Genomic DNA, 20,439 nt, shown 5'->3' on the forward strand with positions numbered 1-20,439 from the left:
AGGCAGGGAAAAGAGTGCATGGATGACAGTCAGTGGTGCCAGGGAGCAGCAGCCCCTCTTGGCTGGCTACACCAGTGCCCAACCTCAGTGCCTGGAAAAGCCAAATATTACGTCCCCAGCCTCCCTTGAAGCCAGAGGTGGCCATGGGACACAGCTCTAGCCAGAGACTTAAGTGGAAGTCTGCTTTTGCTTTCTTGATTAAAAAAAAAAAAAAAAAAGACCATTGCGACTGATGCCAGCAGTCTCCCCCAGCCCTTCTTCCTGCCTCGCGCATAGTCATGAAGCCTGGACCTGTGGCAGCCATCTTGTGACCATGAGGCAACAAGCATAGGATGAAAGCCAACTTGCCCAGGACGGTGAAGCAGAAAGATAGGAAGTCTGGGCTCCTGATGGTGCCACTGAGCAGTAGAATGGATTTCTAACTAAATACCTAGGGACACAGTGAGTGACAAGAGACAGAATGATAGCAAGAGTGGAGGAGACAGAAATGAAATGCGGGTCTTCAGTTTGGGCAAATGGGTGATGGTGACACCCTTCACCAAGAAATGGCCTGAGGAAGAGGCCAAGCTTGGACAGGCTGAATTTGGTGTGGAATATCAGGGCGAGAAGCCAAGCAGATCTGGGGCTAAGAGGCGAAGTCTGCTAGGAGATCTGGGAAGACCCTCGCATAGAGGTGGACGTGAGCTCCCCAAGACTGTATGTAAAGTGAAACAGAGAGAGCCCGGGCTGGCACCCGCAGGACGCCCTCTGCCCAGTCCTCGTGTGCTCTGCAGACCTGGCTTTCTGTGCGGTGGGGGAACCAGGTGAATAATGCTTTCTTCTAAATGGGAAGCCAATTAAGTTAATTGACCTGCCAGAGCCAAGTGAGTGGGTGGATGCTGGGTGCTTAGGGCCAGGCAAGGCTGTGAGATCGTCATGGGGAGGAGCCTGAGAGCAGCCCCCTGAGGAAACAGGACCTGGGCTACAGGCAGAGGTCACTGGTTGCTACCCAGTAACCTGTCCCTTTGACTCTTTGCTTACAGAGCTCTCATTCCATCACAGACAGCAACCGCCCAGACTAAAACACTCTATTTCTCAGTCTCCCTTATAGCTAGGAGTGACCAATGAAATGTGAGATGCTATTGGGTGGGACTACCTGGAAGTTGTATAAAGGTGGGTGCGAGGAGATAGCTGGGATGTATGTACCATGTCTGATCTGCCACCCTTCTTCTACTTCCTATCTGGAATGAGATGTGATGGAGGAAGCTCCGGCAGCCATTAGGTTCATGAGGGGCCCTTGAGGCAAGAAGCCAACACTGTGGGACCACCATACCAGCCCCAGACCACCCGTTTCCAGATTTCTTTTACACAAGAGAAAAAACTATTATAATCTGTTGAAGCTACTGCTTTGATTTTCATTAGGATTTTTTTTGGAGGGGCTCTGTGACTTGCAGCTGAGTGTAATCCTAGCTAACAGGATAAAACTTGATGGATGGGTTGATCTCACTGAGGGCTTCCTCTGTGCAGCCAATGGGCAAGGGGCCTTATGTGCTGGGTCTCACAGAATTCCTACCCCAACCCTACAGGGTGGGTTCTCTTGTTCTCCCCATTCTTTAGTATACTGAAGAAACTGAGACAAAGACAAGAAAAATTACCTGCCCAAAGTCACAGTCGTGACTGGACCATGTCCACCAAATTCCAAAGCCCCTGTTTGTGAAGCCAACACAGGGGCAGGAAGGAGCCCAGACATGTGTGAGAGGGTGGGAGGAGTGGCCTGGCCTGGCACTGAGGCTGTGGAGAGGGGAGCAGACAGCCAAGGCCACAGTGGGATGGGCGACAGGATGGGCACGAAGGGCCAGATGTGGTCCTGTGGCCAGTGGGAGCCCAGGGAAGTCTGTGGACAGGGGGGAGACACTACTCTAACTTGTGGAGCCCACACGGAGTGTTCCTGTGAGTGGGAGAGTCTAGGAGTAGGCTGCCCACCTGACCTGCTCAGTACTGGGCCTCAGGCTTTAGTCCACATCGGGGTCACCTGGGGGCTTGACGCAAGTGCAGAATGCTGAGCCCACCCCCGCCTGACCCACAGGGCTGGTGACATCTGAGGGCCTGCCTGCCCACCATTCTTCCCCCTTTTCTAACAGGAACCCCTGTGCCCCTGCTCTTGTCTGCATAGCGGATGGGCATGTGGCCCCAGCATGGCCTGTCACTGGGGTTGGTTCAGGGAGGAATCTGTGACCAAAGCCTGGCCGACGAGCATCAGCCCCGGGCCTTCTGCTGGAACATTAGGGACGAGGCATCTTCTTTCCACAACTAAGTAGAAAGTTTGGGAATTGCGAGGCTGGTCAGGTCATTGTAAGCAGTTGCAAATATTTATCATGTGCTGACTAAATGCCAGTTTCACTGTTCCTAAGGCCACTACATATGCCACCATCAAGCCTCACGACAACCCCGTTAAGAAGGTACAGATGAGAAAACAGAAGCACTGAGCCGTGACGCAGCTTCCCCAGGGCTGCAAAGCTAGACAGTGGCAGGATGAGGACTTCAATCGCCTCCTTTCTCCGCCACCTCCCCATGAGCCTAGAGCTTCCAGAGGCCACCGCTGCTTGAGAATGCAGGAAGCCAAAGTAAAGGAGAAAAGACACGGAGAGAGCAACAGTTCTGGTGAGATCTTCTGAGGCCCCTGGACTCAGCTGTGCCTAAAAATAGGGCCATCTGGACTTGCAGTTACTTGAGTCAATAAATGCCCTCTTTGTTGAGACTGTTTTGACACTGGGTCTCCGTTCGCCGATACTAACAGCGCGGAGGGTCACAGCACATTTGACATGGGCACTCTGGGAAACATCAAGTCACCCTGTTTCTCAGGACTGTGAGCTCCCGAGAGGAAGGGCCCGCAGATCTCCTGCCTGCCATCTCCCAGCACAGCTAAGCCCTCAGCCCGGCACACAGTAGGCGTTTTAGTGATCAGGTCCATCCTTCCGCCCCTGGGCAAGATCCTTCCTACAGTCTCCCCACAGAGCTCCAAGAGAACCCAAAAAACTCTAAGGACCCCAAGACAAAAGATCTCCATTCCACTCTCTCCTCCTTGGGAGCTGTCTTTTGGCCCACATGCAGGTAGGGGGACCTCAGGTGATTCTCAGCCCCCCTCCCCAGCCCATCCCCACGCACCTGCCGCTGGGACTCATAGAGGATACGGTCCATGGTGTTGAGCAGCGTCATGCTCTTGTAGAACTTGAGCACCTTCTCCTGTGGCAGCTGCAGATGGAGGCATACAGAGACGTGGGGCCATTGGGACCACAGAGGAGATAAGCAAAGGGCCTGGGCGTGGGAGGCAGGGGGTGGGGGAGGCAGCCTCTCACGTGGGGGTCCTCGCTGGGGTTGATGATCTGGCCCTGCCGGTCCATGACGCGGTAGATGGGGATCCCAGAGATGACATTGGGCTGGATGAATTCTAGCTTGTCTATGAACTCCGCTGAGGCCCCTGGGAACTGAGGCTTGTCGTCCAGGGACGAGAAGTGCTGCTGCTGCTGCTGCCGCTGGGGCTGCTGGGGAGAAAGGGCGGGGGGACACCTGAGTCAGGTGCAGCACCGAGGCTCCACTGGCTCAACCCCATGGCGACAGGTGGTATGGCCTGGTGGTCAAGCCGCCGTGGCCCCAGTGGACTCTGGGACCTGACGCACAGGGTGTGAATCCCAGCTCCACAACTTTCCCTTGAGCAAGTTACTAGAACTTCTTTGTGTCTCAGTCCCTCATCTGTAAAACTGCGCTGAAAATAATATCCTACAGTGTTGTTGTAAAGGTTAAATGACTCAATAAAGTGGCAGGCCGCTCAAGAACTGGCAGCTATTATTATTAGCAGAGGCCCAAATTCGTTGCCCCAGCATTCAAGGCCTCCCCAGTCTGGCCACCGAGACCCCCTCTCTCAATCTCCCACCAGTACCACAGGCACAGACACCCCTGCATGGCGCCCTTGAGTCAGCCAGATGGGCTTTTTACTGACCCCTGCACCCCTCAGGGAGGCCACCCAGAATAGAGCTTAAGCCGGTGAGCTCTTAAGAGTCAGCCTGCCTGGGTTCAAATCTCTTGCAGGGTGACCATGGGACAGCAACTTGCCTTCTTCAGTCTCTCCTTTCTCACCTGTAAAATGGAGACCACCTTACGGAAATGTTTCGAGGCTCAAATGAGATGTTGCGTATAAAATATTAGCCAAGGACTGTCATATAGTAAATGCTCAAAAAAAATGTTATCATTTCTACCAAGTATCTCTGCTGCCATCTCTTTACTACCTCTTTCCCCATCACGTGGCAAACTGCTCCACACGCTTCAGTGCCCTCTCCACGCCAGTCCTAACTCCCTCCACAACCCCAGCCTGACTCATTCAACAAATATTTGAGCACCTGCTTCATTCCAAGCCCTGTACTCGGTTATGGGGGCCTCAGGGACACATGACATCTGTCCCCGCTGCCCGGCATGGAGGCCAGATGCTGAACAAGTACTGATGAGGGTGAGTCATCGTCTCCTGGGAGAGGCCATGGGGCTCTGTAAGGCAGAGGGTCAGGCTTATCTGAGGAAGTGACATGAGAGCTGAGATTGAAGGATATCTAGAGGTTAGGGAAAGAGGATTCAAGCCAGGGGAACAGAACGTGCAAAAGGCAAAATGTGAGGAATGGCATGTCCCTTGTGGAACCTAGACGGAGCTCAGAGTGGCTGGAGGAGTCCTGTGGGGAGTATCGCACCTGCTGGGATCAGAGGAGGCCTGGCTGGGAAAGCCCGTGAGAAGCCTCCATGTGTGACAGGGTGTCAATCAATTCTATTTCTTAGCTCTTGAGCTAACCTTGAACTGGTCTCAGTATTGCAACAGCTCCCCTTGATTAAGCATTTGCTGGGTGCCAGGCTGAGCTCTGCATGCACAGTCTTACTGTTGCCCTTGAGTAGATGAGAAAACTATGGTTCAGGGAGGTAAAATAACCAGCACTGGCCATGGAGCGAACAAGTTAAATAAATCAATCAGAACTGGGCTTTAAACCCAGGCAGGGCTGACATTCAGACCCCAGAACCCATGCTCCTAACCCAACTGCCATCGCTAGCCTGCTTTCCATGCATCTACATCTTTACTTCCCGCTGGTCTCCAGGTTCTTCTTAGCTCAGAAATGGTGGCTTCAATTTCAGCAGGAGCTAAAGAATGAATGGGTTTGCCATGAGCTGGATCTCCACACATGGGTGTTGAAATGTGTTCCTCTCTCTCTCTCTCTCTCTCTCTCCTTTAATTGCAGCAAAGATGCCGTCCAAGGTTCCAGGGGGGAGCATGAACACGTGTGCGTTTATCTGCAGTTGTGGTTGTGAGGAAATAAAGGAAATTACACTCCCAACAGCAGGGCAGGTCTGGGCCTGACAACATCATGGCAGGCTTCTCCTCCTCCGCTTGCTAGGGAAGCAGCCGAACTCCGCAGACCATGCCTCCCCCTCTCAGCACTCACACGGCTGGCCCTTTCTATCCACCCAGGACATCCTTTTGTAGTGTGCCTGTCTCCCACACACATCACAAACTCCAGGAAGGCAGGGATCACGTCCAGGTTGGTTACAGAGTGGACACTCAACAGGCAATTACTGAACAAACAGACGAATGAGCGGTTCCATTCATTGGCTTTGGAGTCCCACTGACCTGGGTTCTAATTTCTTAGCTCACTGTGTGGCCCTCTGCAAAACACCTTGTCTCTTTGAATTTCCTCATCTGTACAAAGGCTGCAGAGGGCTACTGAGAAAAGTCCCTAAGGTAAGGCACACAAAGGGCTCAGCACAGGTATGGGACAGACTACTCATATGTGCTCAAAAATCGCTAGACGGGAAAAAACAAAATCTAGGAAGGTTAGGAAATGGGAAAAAGAAAAATGATTGGCACCTCAGGAGCAAGATGGGGAAAAGAGGAGTTGAGGAGAACTGGCTGCACCTCAAACTGAATTGTAATGTCAGGCCGTTGTCCCAGCACAAACTCCAGAGACTGAGGCACACGGGAGATGCACGTGGAGCAAAGGCTGTGGCCAGGGGTCAGGAGGACAGGGGCTCAGGGCTCAGAACAAGCCAGCCTGTCAGGACAGGGCTCTGCCTCCAGAGGCTGGAGACCTACCGTCAGGGCACCTTGGTGCACCGCACACATTGGAGTTGGGCCTTGGCTGTGCCCCTTCTGTCTTGGGCCACCCCAGGGTTACTATGCTGATTCAGTGAGCTCCGCAAAGGGCTTGGCAGTGCCTGGCCCTGAGGATATGCCCCACGATGGAGAGGGTGGTAAAACGCCAGCAGAGGAAGAATGTGGCTCAACCCACTTTTACTTCTGTTTTTGGTGAGAGGGTGGGTGTCTCGGTGGCCAGTGACTTACAATGGCAGAGGCTACACAGCTTTACACAAAGTCTTGAAACTACATCCTCCGCCACCGCACAGGAAACAGGGAGGCCTGCTCTGGATGGTCTGCTCTGCCCAGCACGTCAATATCAGGTGGCCCCTTGTGGAGCTACTCCCTACAGCACCAAGGACTCCCAGCAGACTCCTGCCCCCTGGCTGTGTAACTAAAGCTCCCTGAGCCTCAGTCCCCGCAAGTATAAACAGAGGACGGACGGTATGAGTACCTATCTCACGGGTGGTCATGAGGATTAACGAGTTGATGTGTGTAGGGTGCTTAGACCAGTGGCTGGCACAGAAGAAATGCTCAGTAAATTTCTGAGTAAATTGCTGACTAGCAGATTTAACAGCTGTTATAAAATAGGTAGATAATGAACACTTGCTCCAAGTCAGGCCCTGAACTGAGAGCTGGAGACGACGGGGAGGGATGAATGACAAACACTGAACACACAAGTTATGATCAAGAGGGGCGATTTCAGAGGAGGCAGGATAGTTGAGTGGTTAATCGTAGGGCAGGGGCGGGTGAGAGACTCTAGAACTAAACTGCGTGTTTGAATCCTGGCTCTGTCCCTTTCCAGCTATGTCACCTTGGGTAGGAGACAGTCTCCCTGAGCCTGTGTCCCCTTGTGGAAAAAATAAGAACGGCTACTTCACAGGCTTGTGGTGAGGTGGGTATAAAGCACCTGCCTGGCATAGCTCTAGGAACTTTTCACTACATCAGATGGAGCAGGAGGAAAAGTTTCCTGGAGAAGGAAGCGTGAAGAAGCCGAGGGCTGCTGGACAAGCAGGGGTAAGCCAGGCAAAGGCTGGGGAACAACGCTTCAGTGCCTGGGAATGACAAAGGCTCTGAGGCAAGAGAGCCCGGCACCCTGGAGACCAGTACGGCTGCAGCACGTTAGTAACAACAGCTAACCATGAGTCTGGGTGCCACCCAATGCACTTTCTTTTTGCCTGTGTGCTCACTGTCCCTGCACAGCAGTCAAGTGAAGTGGATACTATTATCACACCTCCGTAAAACAGAGGTGGCCTCGAGGCCAACTCTAAGGGGTTAAGTGACTTGTCCAAGGTCACAAAGATCATGAGTGGTGGCGTAAGCATATGAAGCCAGGCAGCCTGACCACTACTCTCTGGGGAGGCTGGAGAGGAAGGCGGGATTCAGCCATGGAAGGATTTGTGGATTTGTGGATGGTACCAATGAACCGAGTCCTTTAGACAGGGAAGGCCACCCTAACTCCCTCCCTCCTGGGGCCTGAGGCACTGTGCCCTCAAACAACCCCAAGAGCTGAGTCCTGGCTTTGCTTCGAGCTCAGAAATATCAGTGGCCTCATCTCCTGGAAGGTCTGGTTAGGGAGCGAGTTAAGTATGATTAATCAGGTTTTCTCTGGCCTCAGGGACCGGGGGTTTGAGCAACACTATGCTCCCCCAGGCACTGGAGGTGTGGAGCCCCGAGGGAGGCCATCCTTTCCCGGCATCAGTCATGGCCACCCCAGATTTATAAAACAGCAGAGCAGCCATTTCTCAAGACCTTACTGAGCACATGGTATATCTGGTAAGTGCTTCGTAAGAACCATTTCCTTTCACCCTCACCATATTTCTGAGCGGGGGTACTACTGTGCTCCGTGTTTTACAGATGGGGACTGGCGTTGGGGTCGGGAAAGCGTCTCTGAAGTGGCTTGTCAGCAGATGTCTAAAGGACCATATCCCTACAAAGGCCTCTGGGTAGGAGAGGCTCATCCAAGGAAGGGAAAACGGCCAGTGAGGCTGAGGGAAGGGAGGGAGGGGCTGAGGCCAGCCCTGCCACCCAGCTTCCTACCAGCTGGCCTGGGCAGAGGCTGGCGATTAACACCAAGACTGTGTTAAGCAGGATGTCGCAAGACCTGAACCAAAGCTTCTGTCACTTCTCCTGGCAGCCTGGTATTATGAAAAGAAACGGGGCTTTGGAGTCCAGAGCTCCAAGTTCAGACCTCACCTCTCTGAGCCTCAGTTTCATCATCTGTCATAGGAGAAAACTACCAGTATGTATGTTGCAGTGTGGCTATATTAAATATAATAATGGGTGTGACTTATAAATTATAAAGTGCTTCATATGTGAAAAAAGAGGCCTGGTTCCTTAAGACACAGCCAAGAGGGAGATGGACCCACGTGATTAGGAAATCATTAAGGACCATTTCCATTCATCCCACAATACACACGGGGCACCGACCACTTGGAAACACTGCAGAGAGTCCTAGAGCCCCAAGACAGGCTGTCTGATCAGGTGGGCCAGAGAAATAACATCACTGCTAATTCACACAGACTGAGCTCTAGGTGCTCCCTGAATTCTAACAGGGCAGGGACTCTCATCACCCACTTGCTAAGCTCAGGGAAGTGAAGTGATTTGCCCGAGGTCCCCCTGCTTCTTGGGGTGGTGGCTGAGAAACCAACTCAATACTCCTTGACAATCAAGTCTTCCTACTCTTCTCCCTGAGCACTAACACATCTGCTAGCAACTGGAAGGGGAGGGAGGGAGGTAGAATCAGGCAACTGCCTCCATGGTGGAAGGAGGGGCGAGCTGGCAGGGAGAAGTAAGGCAGCCTCAGCCGTCCTCCCTACCCAGCCCGCCTGAACAACCCAATCTGTGCACTACAATCTGTGCCTCCCAACTTTTCCCCAAGGTCCTCTCTCCCGGCTCCACTTTGATTGGCTAGAACTGCACCATACAATACGACAGCCAGAAGCCACTTCTGGCTATTTAAATTCATTAAAATTAAATAAGATGTTCCTTGACTTACAATGGTGTTAAGTCCTGATAAACCCGTCATAAGTTGAAAATACAACACATCAAAAACACATTTAAGGGGTGGCCAGTTAGCTCAGGTGGTTAGAGCGCAGGCTCATAACACCAAGGTTGCCTGTTCGATTCCCACATGGGCCACGGAGCTGTGCCCTCCACAACTAGACTGAAGACAACTACTTGGCTTAGAGCTGACGGGTCCTGGAAAAACACACTGTTCCCCAATAAAATTAAAAAAAAATTTTTTTAAACACCTAACCTACTGAACATCAGAGCTCAGCCTCACCTACCTTAAATGAGCTCTGAACACTTACATTAGCCTACCTACAACTGGGCAATTATCTTGAGTTTATCTCAAGAGTCACTGCCTTCCTCTTTTTCCTCTCACCAGATGGGCGTTTTGTAGACATGATGGGATGTGAAAACACAATATGCAAAAAGCGCTGGCAACACAAGTACACGGTAGACTATTAGTTGTTTGCCCTCGTGATCAAGTCTGTCCAGCATCATGAGAAAGAACCGTACTGCATATCATAACGCTAGCCCAGGAAAAGATCAAAATTCAAAATCGAAACAAGTTTTCTACTGAATGTGTATCGCTTTCCGACCATCCTAAAGTTGAAATATCTTAAGTTGAACCATCATAAGTTGGCAACTGTCTGTCAAGTGAGAACTTCAGTCCCTCAGTGGCACTAGCCACGTTTCAGTGCCCAGTAGCGACATGTGGTTAGTGGCTACTGTACTGGACGGTGCAGATGTGGAACACTTCCATCATCACAAAAAGTTCTATTGACAGCCTGGCCTAAAATCTTTGACTAAATGCTCCTCCTCCTTCTCTCCACTCAAAAAAAAAAAAAAAAAAAAGGAAGAGGGAAGGGCAGCAGGGTGACTGAGCCAAGACGGGAAGCATATTTAATCAGCCACAAATGACCTTTCTCTACACTTTCTCCAGTCCTGCACACTTCCCACTGACCCAGCCAACAGGCTCCAGTGACTGAGAACAGCTTTGGAGGATTTAGTGCTTAAAAAAAAAAAAAAAGTGACAGAGACAAGCCCAAAGGCAGGAGACTGCCCTACCCCCATCCTGCTCCAGCAACCCTTCCAAAATGCAGAAGCCCGTCCAAGGATCCTTCCCCTCATTCCTGGCCCATCCTCTTCACCCTCCTTGTTTCTTCTCTTATCTAGAGCTTCTTCCCACAGCTTCCAGCTTTCCTACGTTCTGGATTGCAGGGTCAGACCCAACATCACAAGATCTTGACAAATTCCCTCCAGGGCCCTCACCAATCCAGGCTCTACCCAGGTCACCTTTCTTCCCCCTCCCTTCCCTCCACCCTCACTTTCAAAAGCTGCCAACATTCCTATTGCCCTTATCATATGCCAGGTCCAGTTCTTAGCATTCTACATATTTAATTTTCACTACAACACTATGTAGTGCCACCGTTAGCATTTTACAGAGGGGGAAAGAAATTAGGTCCAGAGAGCAGGCAGTCCCTTGCCCAAGGCCACACAACTGTAAACTAGCAGATTGGAGATATAAACCCACAGTGGTCTTGCTTCATAACCTACCTTCTCAACAACTACTCTCTTAGTGTGAAATTTTAGTTCATGGCTCTACTGTAGCCCACAGGGGCTTCCAGTTAGATGTTTCTAAAAACTGTGGACAAAGTGCCCTGTGGCCCTCTCTCCCTCCTTTTCTCCTCTCCTTACTTCAACAAATATTTCGTGATCATCTCCTTAATAGAGTGATCAAAACAGACAAGGTCCCTGTCCTGGTATTTAATGAGGAGGCACAAGATCAAACGACTTTTTTACGCAATTCATTTGAAAATCAGAATTATGGCAAAGAAATATAGGGCACTATAAAAGCCGGTAGCAGGGTACATAACCTCTCTTTTCTCCTCTTTGAAGGCGGGGGTTCTTTACCGAAAACAAAGTCTTCACCTTACCAAGGAAGGCCGTGTCACTCTCCATCCCCGGAGGGCAAAGGTCTCGCCTCCTCGGATTCCTCCAAGAGACATCCCTCCGGAGAGGATGGGTGGCAACTAATGAGGAACCCTCTTCCTCTCTCCAAGTTGTACCCCTCCTTCAGGACCCCCAAAAGAGCTGCCTCGCCTTTCCTCTCTTAAGGAAGTGGAAGTTGTTCCTTTGAATGTCCTCTCCAAGTGGTTCTCCCTACCCTTGTCCCTTTTGTGACAGCCCTTCCTTCTCTCCCTGCAGGGACCCCACACTCTGAAGACAGCATTGACACCCCTATTCCCCCTTGGGGAAAACTCCCCGGTACGCCAGGTACTCACAGATCTAGCCATCCCCCAAGCCCCAAGCCGCTGCAGGAGCAGACCAACTTGGCCCAAGCCTCGACTTGGCCCCGAAACCCGCGCAACGGCAGCCACCACCGCCATCTTGACTAACAACCCCCGTGCGATCCTCCCCTCTCCTCGGCGAGACTGAGGTCTGCCCCTTCATGAGCCTTATTCAAATGCCAGCACCACCCTGCCAAGAAACCACCTATTACTAGTCCTGCGGTCTCTAAGACATGTATATGCGTGTAAAATACAATCCAGCTTCCCCAAAATTACTCTGATCGCCCCATCATAGTAGTTTCTGTAACAGGCAAAGAAGAGGGCAACATGACCAGAGCCTCAGGATTTTAAGGCCCTGGGGCCTCGGGTAGGACGAGCCCATGCCAGGGCCCGCCCCCCTTCTCTACTGTCCAATGTTTCCTTTAGAATTTTGAGGCGGGAGAGGGCGGGGCCAGATTGTTAGTAAACGGGGAGCCACGTGCGGGCCCCAGATCCTGGCACTCCAAGGTCGGCGCGTGCGCACTGGGTACGCAGCCTGTACGCAAGCGCGTACTTCGGTGCGGAAGCGACTACACGCGTGGTTTGGTCCCATGGCCGGGACAATGCAGACTGAAGCTAAGAACCGCACTGCGGATGGAACAGAGTCCGGCCGTCAGGGCCCCGGCTGCAGCCTCCGGCACTTTGCGTGCGAACAGAACCTGTTGTCCCGGCCGGACGGTTCTGCCTCTTTCCTGCAAGGTGAGAGAGCTTAAGCCTGGTAAATACTGCCGGAGCCACGTTCATCCAGTTCGTATTTGTTTTAGGGGGCGCCGACGGTGTACCGTGCAAAGAATGCTCACCTCCTCTGATACTAGCAGATAAATGTCACTCCTGTACTCGTACAGAACTTTTTGCTCAGGTGGATACTACTAAATACATTAGGATACACATATCTCTCCCTCCTGACTAGAAGGGAGAGGATATCTACACCCTGGTAAGTAAGTGCTTATGAGGAGAGAGGGCCAGACTTCCCCTAAGCATGAATACTCCAGAACAGAGAAAATCTCGTCAGGGTAAATGTCCCCCCTGATTAGATTTCCTTCTCTGTCTTTCACTCACACACACACACCCCCACCCCTGGGTCCTTACATCCCAAGCTTAAGCAAACCTGCCTATTTGCATAAATACCCTGTAGACTGGCAGATCACCGTTACTGGTTTAATTTACTCCCTGCCATGGCAGATCTTTCACCCAAGTTAATCCTTTTCATATCGAAGGTGATGTCTGCACCGTGGTAGGAGAAAGATTTTCCTCACCCCACCAATTGGGTAGATAGCCCTTTGACTGGGTTACACATCTTTCCATTTGAGTAAATATCCCTAAGATCGGAGCAGGTCTTACCTGTTGGTTAAGTATCCCCTGCCTCTAGCTAAATACCTCTCAAACTCCCTGACCCAGGTAAATAATTCCTCTAGAGATAGGCCTAAGGGTCACCCCTATAGATGCATCAGACCTCTCCCTAGGGCGCTACCTTCTACCCAGTTACAAACCTAGGGGCAGATGAGGAGTTCAGTTTGGAACATGAGGTTTGCAATGCCTAATAGATATCCCAGTGGCAATCTGGACTGGGCCATTGGACATACCAGTCTGAAATTCAAAAGAGAGATCCAATCTGGATATAGAATATGAAATCCTCTGGCTATAGATAGTAGTTTGAGCTCTTGTTTGAATGAAATCACATAGAAAAGTGGAGTGTAGATGGGAAAGAGAAGAGGTCCCAGGACTAAGCCCTGAGTCTCCTCACTTGTGAGGAGCTAGCAGAAGACATGAGAAGGAGCAGCCAGTAAGGCAGGAGAAAAACCGAAAGAGAGTGGTGACCTAGAGCCCAGAGAATGTGTTTGAGATGTAAAGGTCTGACCAGTGGCATCAGTACTACTGAGCGGTTGCATTACATGAGGATGGAACAGACCTGTGGATTAATTGGTGACGCTGTCAAGAGTCAGTCCAGTGGAGTGGTGTGTTCAAGGAGAAGAGGAAAAGGAGACAGCAAGTGGAGACAGCTCTGTGGGAGCTTGGCTGTAAGAGGATCAGATAAATGGGGGGGCAGCAGTTGCAGATGGATGTGGGTCTGGAGAGGAGGGAGTTAGTTACTCTAGAGAATTGCTGGAGCCGGTGGAGGAGAGAGGAGGGACACCTGTGCTCAAGTGGACGGCAGACAGCTCGTTGGAAGTAACAGGAATGAAGACCTCAGCGTGGATCTAGTTCTCCTTGGATAACTTCCCCCTTTGGGATAGATTCTCCTGGAGCGCAGAGAACCCCTCAGTTGTGTGGCAGCTCCTCCTGCCCCAGGAAAAACAGCCCCAACCCCCAGTCCCACCCCCAGGCTTAGCTTTCTTGCTAAAACCAGATGCCTGGAGTTTGTTAGCCCCTTCCGTGTTCTAAAACCCCAAAGCCCCAGGACCTTGGAGCAAGGGGAGTCCTTAAAGACCCTTAAAGGTGTGTTCCAGGTGCTTCTGGCCTCAGAATCTCTGGTGACCTTAAAATGAAGAGCCCCAGAACCCACCCTATGCCTATGGAAGCTGGTCCTCTTCACTTTTAATTAACTACTGCGGTGGTTCTGATTGCAGAGCCGTGTTTTTTAAGCTGTGCCCGAGCTCTGCTCCATGTTGCAGGTCACAGATGTTCCCCTGCTTCCCCCCCCCACACACACCAGAATGGCTTGTGGTGCTCTGACCTCCATTGCCTGAGCCCCACCTTGAGTGGCTGAATTAGGATCTCTGGGGGAGATGCCTGGACATAGGTGTCTTTTAAAGCTCCACAGTGATTTCAGTGTGCAGCCAGGGTTGAGAACCACCACATTTGTTGGTGATTCTTTTTATTGGAATCGAGTAGAAAATATCAGAACGTATCAAAGCAGTAATGGTTAGAGATGTTTTGTGAGGCCTTTGTTCCATTTACATGCACGGAGATTTGCAGGAGTTTTGAATCCCGCTGTAAAATGTATTTCTTACTGGGAGTTATGGTCAGAAAAGTTAGGAAGCCGCTGTTCTAGTCTAGCCTCTCCATTTTGCAGTTGATAAAACTGAGGCCCAAAGAGGTGAGCAAAATCAGCTGAGAGTACAGAGCCAGGAGGAGGCAGACAGGACGCGAAGCCAGGCTTTTTATTTCCCAGGTCTTGCCTCCCCTGTTCTGGTTCATACCCACATCGGGGAAATAAGCAGGAATCAGGACCCATGCCCAGAAGGTTAGCCCTTTCTCAGGTGTCCTGCCTGCTGCAGAGTTTGGGGATGGGAGCCTGAGGGAAGAGAGCTGGGCTAGGGAAGCTTTGGAAGGAGAAGTGGAGACCAGCTGCAGTAAGCGAGAAGAAGGGTAGCTCTCAGGAAGAACTTCCTGTTACAGTTTAATAACATTCGCTACGGTCTGTTTTGTACTCAGCATGGACCAGGCAGTGTCATGGATTATCTCATTTACTCCTCACGACGCTCTGAGAGAGGCACTGTTATTATCCCCGTTTTACAGATGAGAAAGCAGACACAGAGCAGTGAAGCGAGTACTCAGAACCGCTGACAACAAATGGTGGACCAGAGTGAGGGTGACGTGGGGCACCCTGGCCATCCGGCTCAGAGCCCACCCTGTTAAGTGCCACACAGTGGGCCCCAGAGGCAGGGTGGACATGGGCGAGGTCTCCGTGCTCTTTCCCACAGGGGATACTTCCGTCCTGGCAGGCGTGTACGGGCCGGCTGAGGTGAAGATCAGCAAAGAGATCTTCAATAAGGCCACACTGGAAGTGATCCTGAGGCCGAAGATTGGGTTGCCAGGTAAGTGGGCCGGGCCAGGCTGGGTCTCCACATGTCCAGTCTGTTGGGACCTCTCACCCGGCTCCGCCCTCACTGCTGTCCCCAGTCTCCACTGTCCCCAGTCTCCACTGTCTCCTCTTGTTTCCCGTCAGCGATTGCTATCTCTTCCTCCAACTCTACCTCTGAGTCTCTGTGTTTTTGTCACTTTTCTCTTTGCCTCCTATCTCTATCTGTCTTCCCTTCCTCCCTTCTTTCCATCCTTTTACCCAGTCTCCCTCACTCCCAGGGGCTGGATCCACTGGGATGGGCTTGGGAAGCATCATGGGACATAGGAACTCTGGGGTTTTCCTCCCCCAGGAGGCTCCCTTGCTGGAAGTTGGAGGTGGCAGGGTGGGGTGGGTGGCAGCCAGACCCTGTCTCCTTCCCACTAGGAATCCTGTGTCATCCATGCAGGGCCCTGGGCCGAGACTTCAGGCCCTTTCCAGAGGCTTGGGTGGGTCATACGGAGGAAAGGAAGAGCCTAACCCCACTCCACCCCTGGTTTCCCCAGGCGTAGCAGAGAAGAGCCGGGAGAGGCTGATCAGGAACACGTGTGAAGCGGTGGTGCTGGGAACGCTGCACCCCCGCACCTCTATCACTGTCGTGCTGCAGATCGTCAGTGATGCTGGCTCTGTATCCTTTCCCCAAGCTGCCTCCTCCAGGAAGTCCTCCAGAATCTCCCTGGTTGCCTCCCTTGCTGATGGCCATGTGCACACCCTCCCCTAGCCAGAAGACCTCCAAACATTTGACAGGCACCAACTTGTTGAGAAGGAACAACAAACAGCCTCAGTGTTTACTCTGTGTCAAGCACTGTTTTGAGTGCTTTACACATGTTAACTCATTTTTTCCACACGGCAAGGCCAACTCACATCTAGTAATTTGGCAGAGCCAGAGCTTGAGCCCAAGCCATCCGGTTCTCGAGCCCCAAAGCCCCTGGCAGATGGTGTTTTTATGTTCCCATGTTTCAGGTGAGCAAACTGAGGCCCAGAGAGGGGAAGTCACTTGTCACACAAGGTCACACAGCTGAAGGCAGCAGAGACAAAACTCATACCCAGACCTGTTTGACTGCAAAGCCTGTGTCATTGCCCTCCACTCTGACCCTGAGCTTAGATTTGAGGCTCAACACTGGGAGAGCCCTGAGCAAACAGAACAGTTGGGTCAGCAGTTCAGCCTTGAAAGATCCCTAATGGCTTGGGCGACAGAGGTTGAGGCTGAGGGTCAGAAATGGGCATTTCTAGAAGGCCTCACTGGTGTAGACATTTCATAGACAGGAGGAGGGGAGGGCTTGTTGTAACCCCATTTCACAGTGGGGGAAACCGAAGCTCAGGAAGGTCATAGAAGGTCAGTGGCAGGGGTGGAACTGATTGATTCTAAAGCTGGGCTCTTATCCACAGTGCTATACCTGGGGAGCAAAGACAAGGAAACTTGAGGTCAAGCCAGCTATCTGACTCAGCCCTGTGCTTGCCTTCCACCTTGCCACAGCCACACCCCTCCCCTGGATTGTGGGCTCCCTGAGGGCAGCAGTAATAACTCCTCCGTCCATCAACCTGCCAGTCTGTCAGTGGTAGCGGCTGCCTGCCAGATTCCCAGGCTCCAGGCCTAGCTGTGCCAGTACTTCCCATGTGGTCTGGAAGGTTTCTTCCCTCTCTGCCCTCAGTTTCCCTAAAGGTGCTTAGCACATGCCAGCCTGTTGAAGATCATGATCCCTGATTGAGGCTCAGAGAGAGTAAGTCACTTGCTCAAGGTCACACAGCTGAGAGGTGGCAAAGTCAGTTCTGGAAGCCAAGGTTACTTGATCACAGACTCACTTAGAACTACTGTGTCATACTGCCTTCCTGTGATCAGTTAGTGATGTTGCCTCAAGCACTGGCAGAGAGGATGGAGGCATGGACACACCCTGCTGCCCTGGCCTGCAGTAGAATCTCTTAACCACTCCCTGTGGCACTCAGCTCCTGGCCTGCTGCCTGAATGCCGCCTGTATAGCGTTGGTGGATGCAGGTGTGCCCATGCGGGCCCTCTTCTGTGGGATCACCTGTGCCCTGGACTCTGATGGGACCCTTGTGCTGGACCCCACAGCGAGGCAAGAAAAGGTAGGTATGAAGGCCAGGTGGTGAAGGGCCGTAAGCAGGCCCTGTCCCTGTCTCCCTCCTCTAGGCCTCACTTCTCCACAATAGTTGGCTTGTACCTCCTCGGTCCCAGTTGGCAAGCTCCACTCTGTTCATCAGGGCACATGCTAGAAACCCAACTCAAGCTGCTTGAGCAAAAAGGGAATTTAGTGACATTCGGTCCCAAACTCAGAACAGGGCCTAGAGCCAGGGCCTCAAAACACCATCAGGATTTCCTTGCTTCATTTCTCAGTCCCTGCTCTTTTCTGCGAATTGGCTCCATTCTCTCTGGCCAGCATCTCTCCTGAGGCTGTGACTGGCCCTGCGTAAGCTCTGTACGTCCATCTTAAGAGGCTCAAAAGCAAAGGAGGCGAGAGCATTCCTCATTGGCTCAAGCTCACAGTGTCCTAGGGCTGTGGTTGCTCTTGAGTTATTTGCCCCATCACATCCAGTCAGGAAAGCGGAAACTACTTGGGGGATTTCCAACGGAGAGAATTTAGTGCAGGGAACTGGTTACAACTGTATGGGAAGAACTGAGGGAGCCATCAGGAAGAGGGGGAATGCCCAGAGATCAGAAGCCTCTAGCCAGCTCCTGCTGTGCTGTTGGAGGCCTCACTGCAGTCAGTCCTGGATGCACAGACGTCCTGGCTTCACCCTGGCTGCTGATGGCCAGGAATGCACCTCCATGGCTGCTGTGGCAACTGCCACAACCACAGCACCTGCTCCTGTCAGAGTGAGGACCAGGATACTGGTCTCCCTCCTTCCAGTCTCCCACTAGACTACTGGTGGAACCTAGCTCGTAAGGGACTCTGGGAAATACAGTTCGCTGGCTTCCAGCCCCAGCAGTACAAAGCACAGAGGGAGGCTAGGAGGCACCAGGTAAATGACACCTGCCCATACAGGGTAGGAATACCATGCTTGGCAACCTGTCAGAAACGTGGGTAGACTCTGGTGTGGGGAGCAATTCTGAGGAAAGGCAGCGTTAACTGGGAAAGCTGGTGGTGGGGGGGCGGTACATAGTCAAAACAACTACACTTGACACACGAGTTCCTGGCTGCAGGAAAGGCGAGTCCCCTCTTTGGGACTAGCCGAGATTATGTCTAAGGGAAGTCCAGGTCCCCCACCTTCTAACTCTCATCCCTAGGAGGCCCGGGCAGTCCTGACCTTTGCGCTTGACAGTGTGGACCAGAAGCTGCTGATGTCCACTACCAAGGGGCTGTACTCCGATGCTGAGGTACCAGTGTGTGAATGTGGGTGAACCCCAGATCCTTCCCTCCCCCTCATAGGAGGTCGTGTCCCAACTCTGAGAGGTTCAAGGAGGGCCCCTTCCTTGCATCCTTTCTGTAAATAAAAGGAGTTTTCAAACTTTGTCGCCACAGAAACCTTTGTGGACATTTTAAAAGGGAAGCCTAATTTATGGGATAGGAAAAGAGGAACTCAGGTTGAAATCAAAAGGTGGGGGTCCCTGAAGGCCCCCCACAGCTTCCAGCTCAGAGCAGTGCCCCAGCCCTGAATTCCAGGTCTGAGGAAGAGTTTGGAAACTGTTTGGCCAAATGGTCTCCAAGAGCATTTCCAACCTGGACCTCCTGTTGTTCTAGGAATATGTGGCAGTAAAGATTTGGGGTCTCAGGTTCCATGGCTTTTAAGATTATTTGGAGTCACGGGGCCTGTGGCTCTAAAATTCCAGGATCTCTCCAATTCCATGAGCTTTAAGGTGTCTTCCAGCCATCAGGATGCCTGATCCTGTTGGTTCGAGGCCCTGGAGCCGGAGCTGTCAGAAGCTGACCCCTGAAGCCCCACCTTCTCTTTCTTCCTCCTCTTCCCCTCTAAGGAAGAGCCCATGAAGTGGGGAAGAAGGAAATGCACTTGGAACTATCCCCTCCCTATCCTCCTCACCTGGAGGGGAGGGGTATGCCCAGATGAATGGGGAGGTGGTAGGTTTGGGAGCCCTTAGGAATCAGGGATGGGCTACCCCGCACTGATGAGTCTCTTCCCCTCCCAGCTCCAGCAGTGCCTGGCCGCAGCCCAGGCTGCCTCGCAACACGTCTTCCGCTTCTACCGGGAATCACTGCAGAGGCGTTACTCCAAGAGCTGAGGCAAGCTGGGGCACGGCACCCCTCCTGCTGCCGCCACCCACTACCTTCAGTGCAAAATAAACTGGTGTCCCAGCATTGCTCTCTGCCCTTGTGTGCCCTGGGAAGCTTGTGGGCCTGTAGCTGCAGAGGCCCCTGACCTAAGGACCTGAGATCTCTAGGCTACAGCCCCTGGGCCCGGGGGGGGGGGGGGGGGGGCTGGACAGGCCTCTCTCACCCCCACCAGGAAAACACCACTACGATTGCACATTTATTGAATGAATTCATTTAGTCTAATACCTGTTGAGCACCCACTGTGTGCGGGCCCTGCTAGGTGCTGAGGACCCAGCAATGAACAAGAGACCCAGGTCCCAGGTTCAAGGAGCAGTGGGGTGATGGACAAATAAAATTGGCGTTCGTCAAATGGTAAACGCTGTTAATAAAAAATGGGGTAGGGGGGAAGCGTTTTGAACAAGTTTCGTTTGGGCATGGCAAATTTAATGTCAGTCAGGGACACCTTCACCAAGATGGGGACATCTGAGAAAAGCCAGGAGGAGGACGGAGCGAACTCCTGGGGATGGACACGTGGGGAACAAGCCCCAGGCAGAGGCCTGTGGAGGGTCAAAGACGGCAAGGCTGTGGGGTGGCTCAGCAGAGCGAGGGCTCTGAGAGAAGGGACGGTCCATAGAGAACGGGCTTGTGGGCTTGGAGCGAATCTGGCTCTGAGCCCAACAACCCGTTGAGGTAGGAGGCTGTTATAGTCCCCATTTTAAGATGAGGAAACAAGCTCAGAAGCCAATTAGTTGACCAGTTGTTGTCAATGGAGCACAGGTCCCACTCAGAGCCTTGTCCCAGGCCCTCACTGTTCAGACAAATCCAGAGAGAGGCCAGCACACTCTGGACTGAGGTTTCCACCTTCTGTACACAGAAGTGGCTGAGACTTGGTTATCAGCGCTGGCAGCACCCCCTAAGGAGTGTCTGAAAATATGGAGGGGAGGGCATTTT

General features: G+C 52.2%; 2 protein-coding genes across 3 annotated transcripts in view; one reads left to right on the top strand and one right to left on the bottom strand.

Annotated features, from left to right (window-relative positions):
* Positions 1–11,566, bottom strand: part of BCKDHA (branched chain keto acid dehydrogenase E1 subunit alpha) — an 18,700-nt gene extending 7,134 nt beyond the window's left edge. Inside the window, exons 1-3 of one of the 2 annotated variants that reach the window (XM_019632640.1) lie at positions 11,437–11,566; positions 3,336–3,518; positions 3,145–3,231 (exon numbers count right to left, since the gene is read on the bottom strand). In XM_019632640.1, the coding sequence (XP_019488185.1) occupies positions 3,145–3,231; positions 3,336–3,518; positions 11,437–11,541 (375 nt within the window). In that variant the 5' untranslated portion in view covers positions 11,542–11,566. Of the gene's footprint in view, positions 1–3,144; positions 3,232–3,335; positions 3,522–11,436 lie in introns of both variants that reach the window. The other variant, XM_019632639.1, reaches the window with a different exon arrangement.
* A 388-nt stretch (positions 11,567–11,954) lies between these two features.
* On the top strand, positions 11,955–19,533 carry EXOSC5 (exosome component 5). Its single transcript, XM_019632619.1, has 6 exons — positions 11,955–12,180; positions 15,126–15,239; positions 15,769–15,890; positions 17,207–17,347; positions 18,507–18,596; positions 19,365–19,533. Exons 1-6 carry the CDS (start codon positions 12,033–12,035, stop codon positions 19,455–19,457), a joined length of 708 nt encoding a protein of 235 aa, XP_019488164.1. The 5' UTR covers positions 11,955–12,032; the 3' UTR covers positions 19,458–19,533.
* Positions 19,534–20,439: the final 906 nt, after the last annotated feature.

Source organism: Hipposideros armiger, unplaced genomic scaffold (genome assembly GCF_001890085.2).
Source record: "Hipposideros armiger isolate ML-2016 unplaced genomic scaffold, ASM189008v1 scaffold_1155, whole genome shotgun sequence".
In the NCBI taxonomy this organism is placed as follows: Eukaryota; Metazoa; Chordata; class Mammalia; order Chiroptera; family Hipposideridae; genus Hipposideros; species Hipposideros armiger.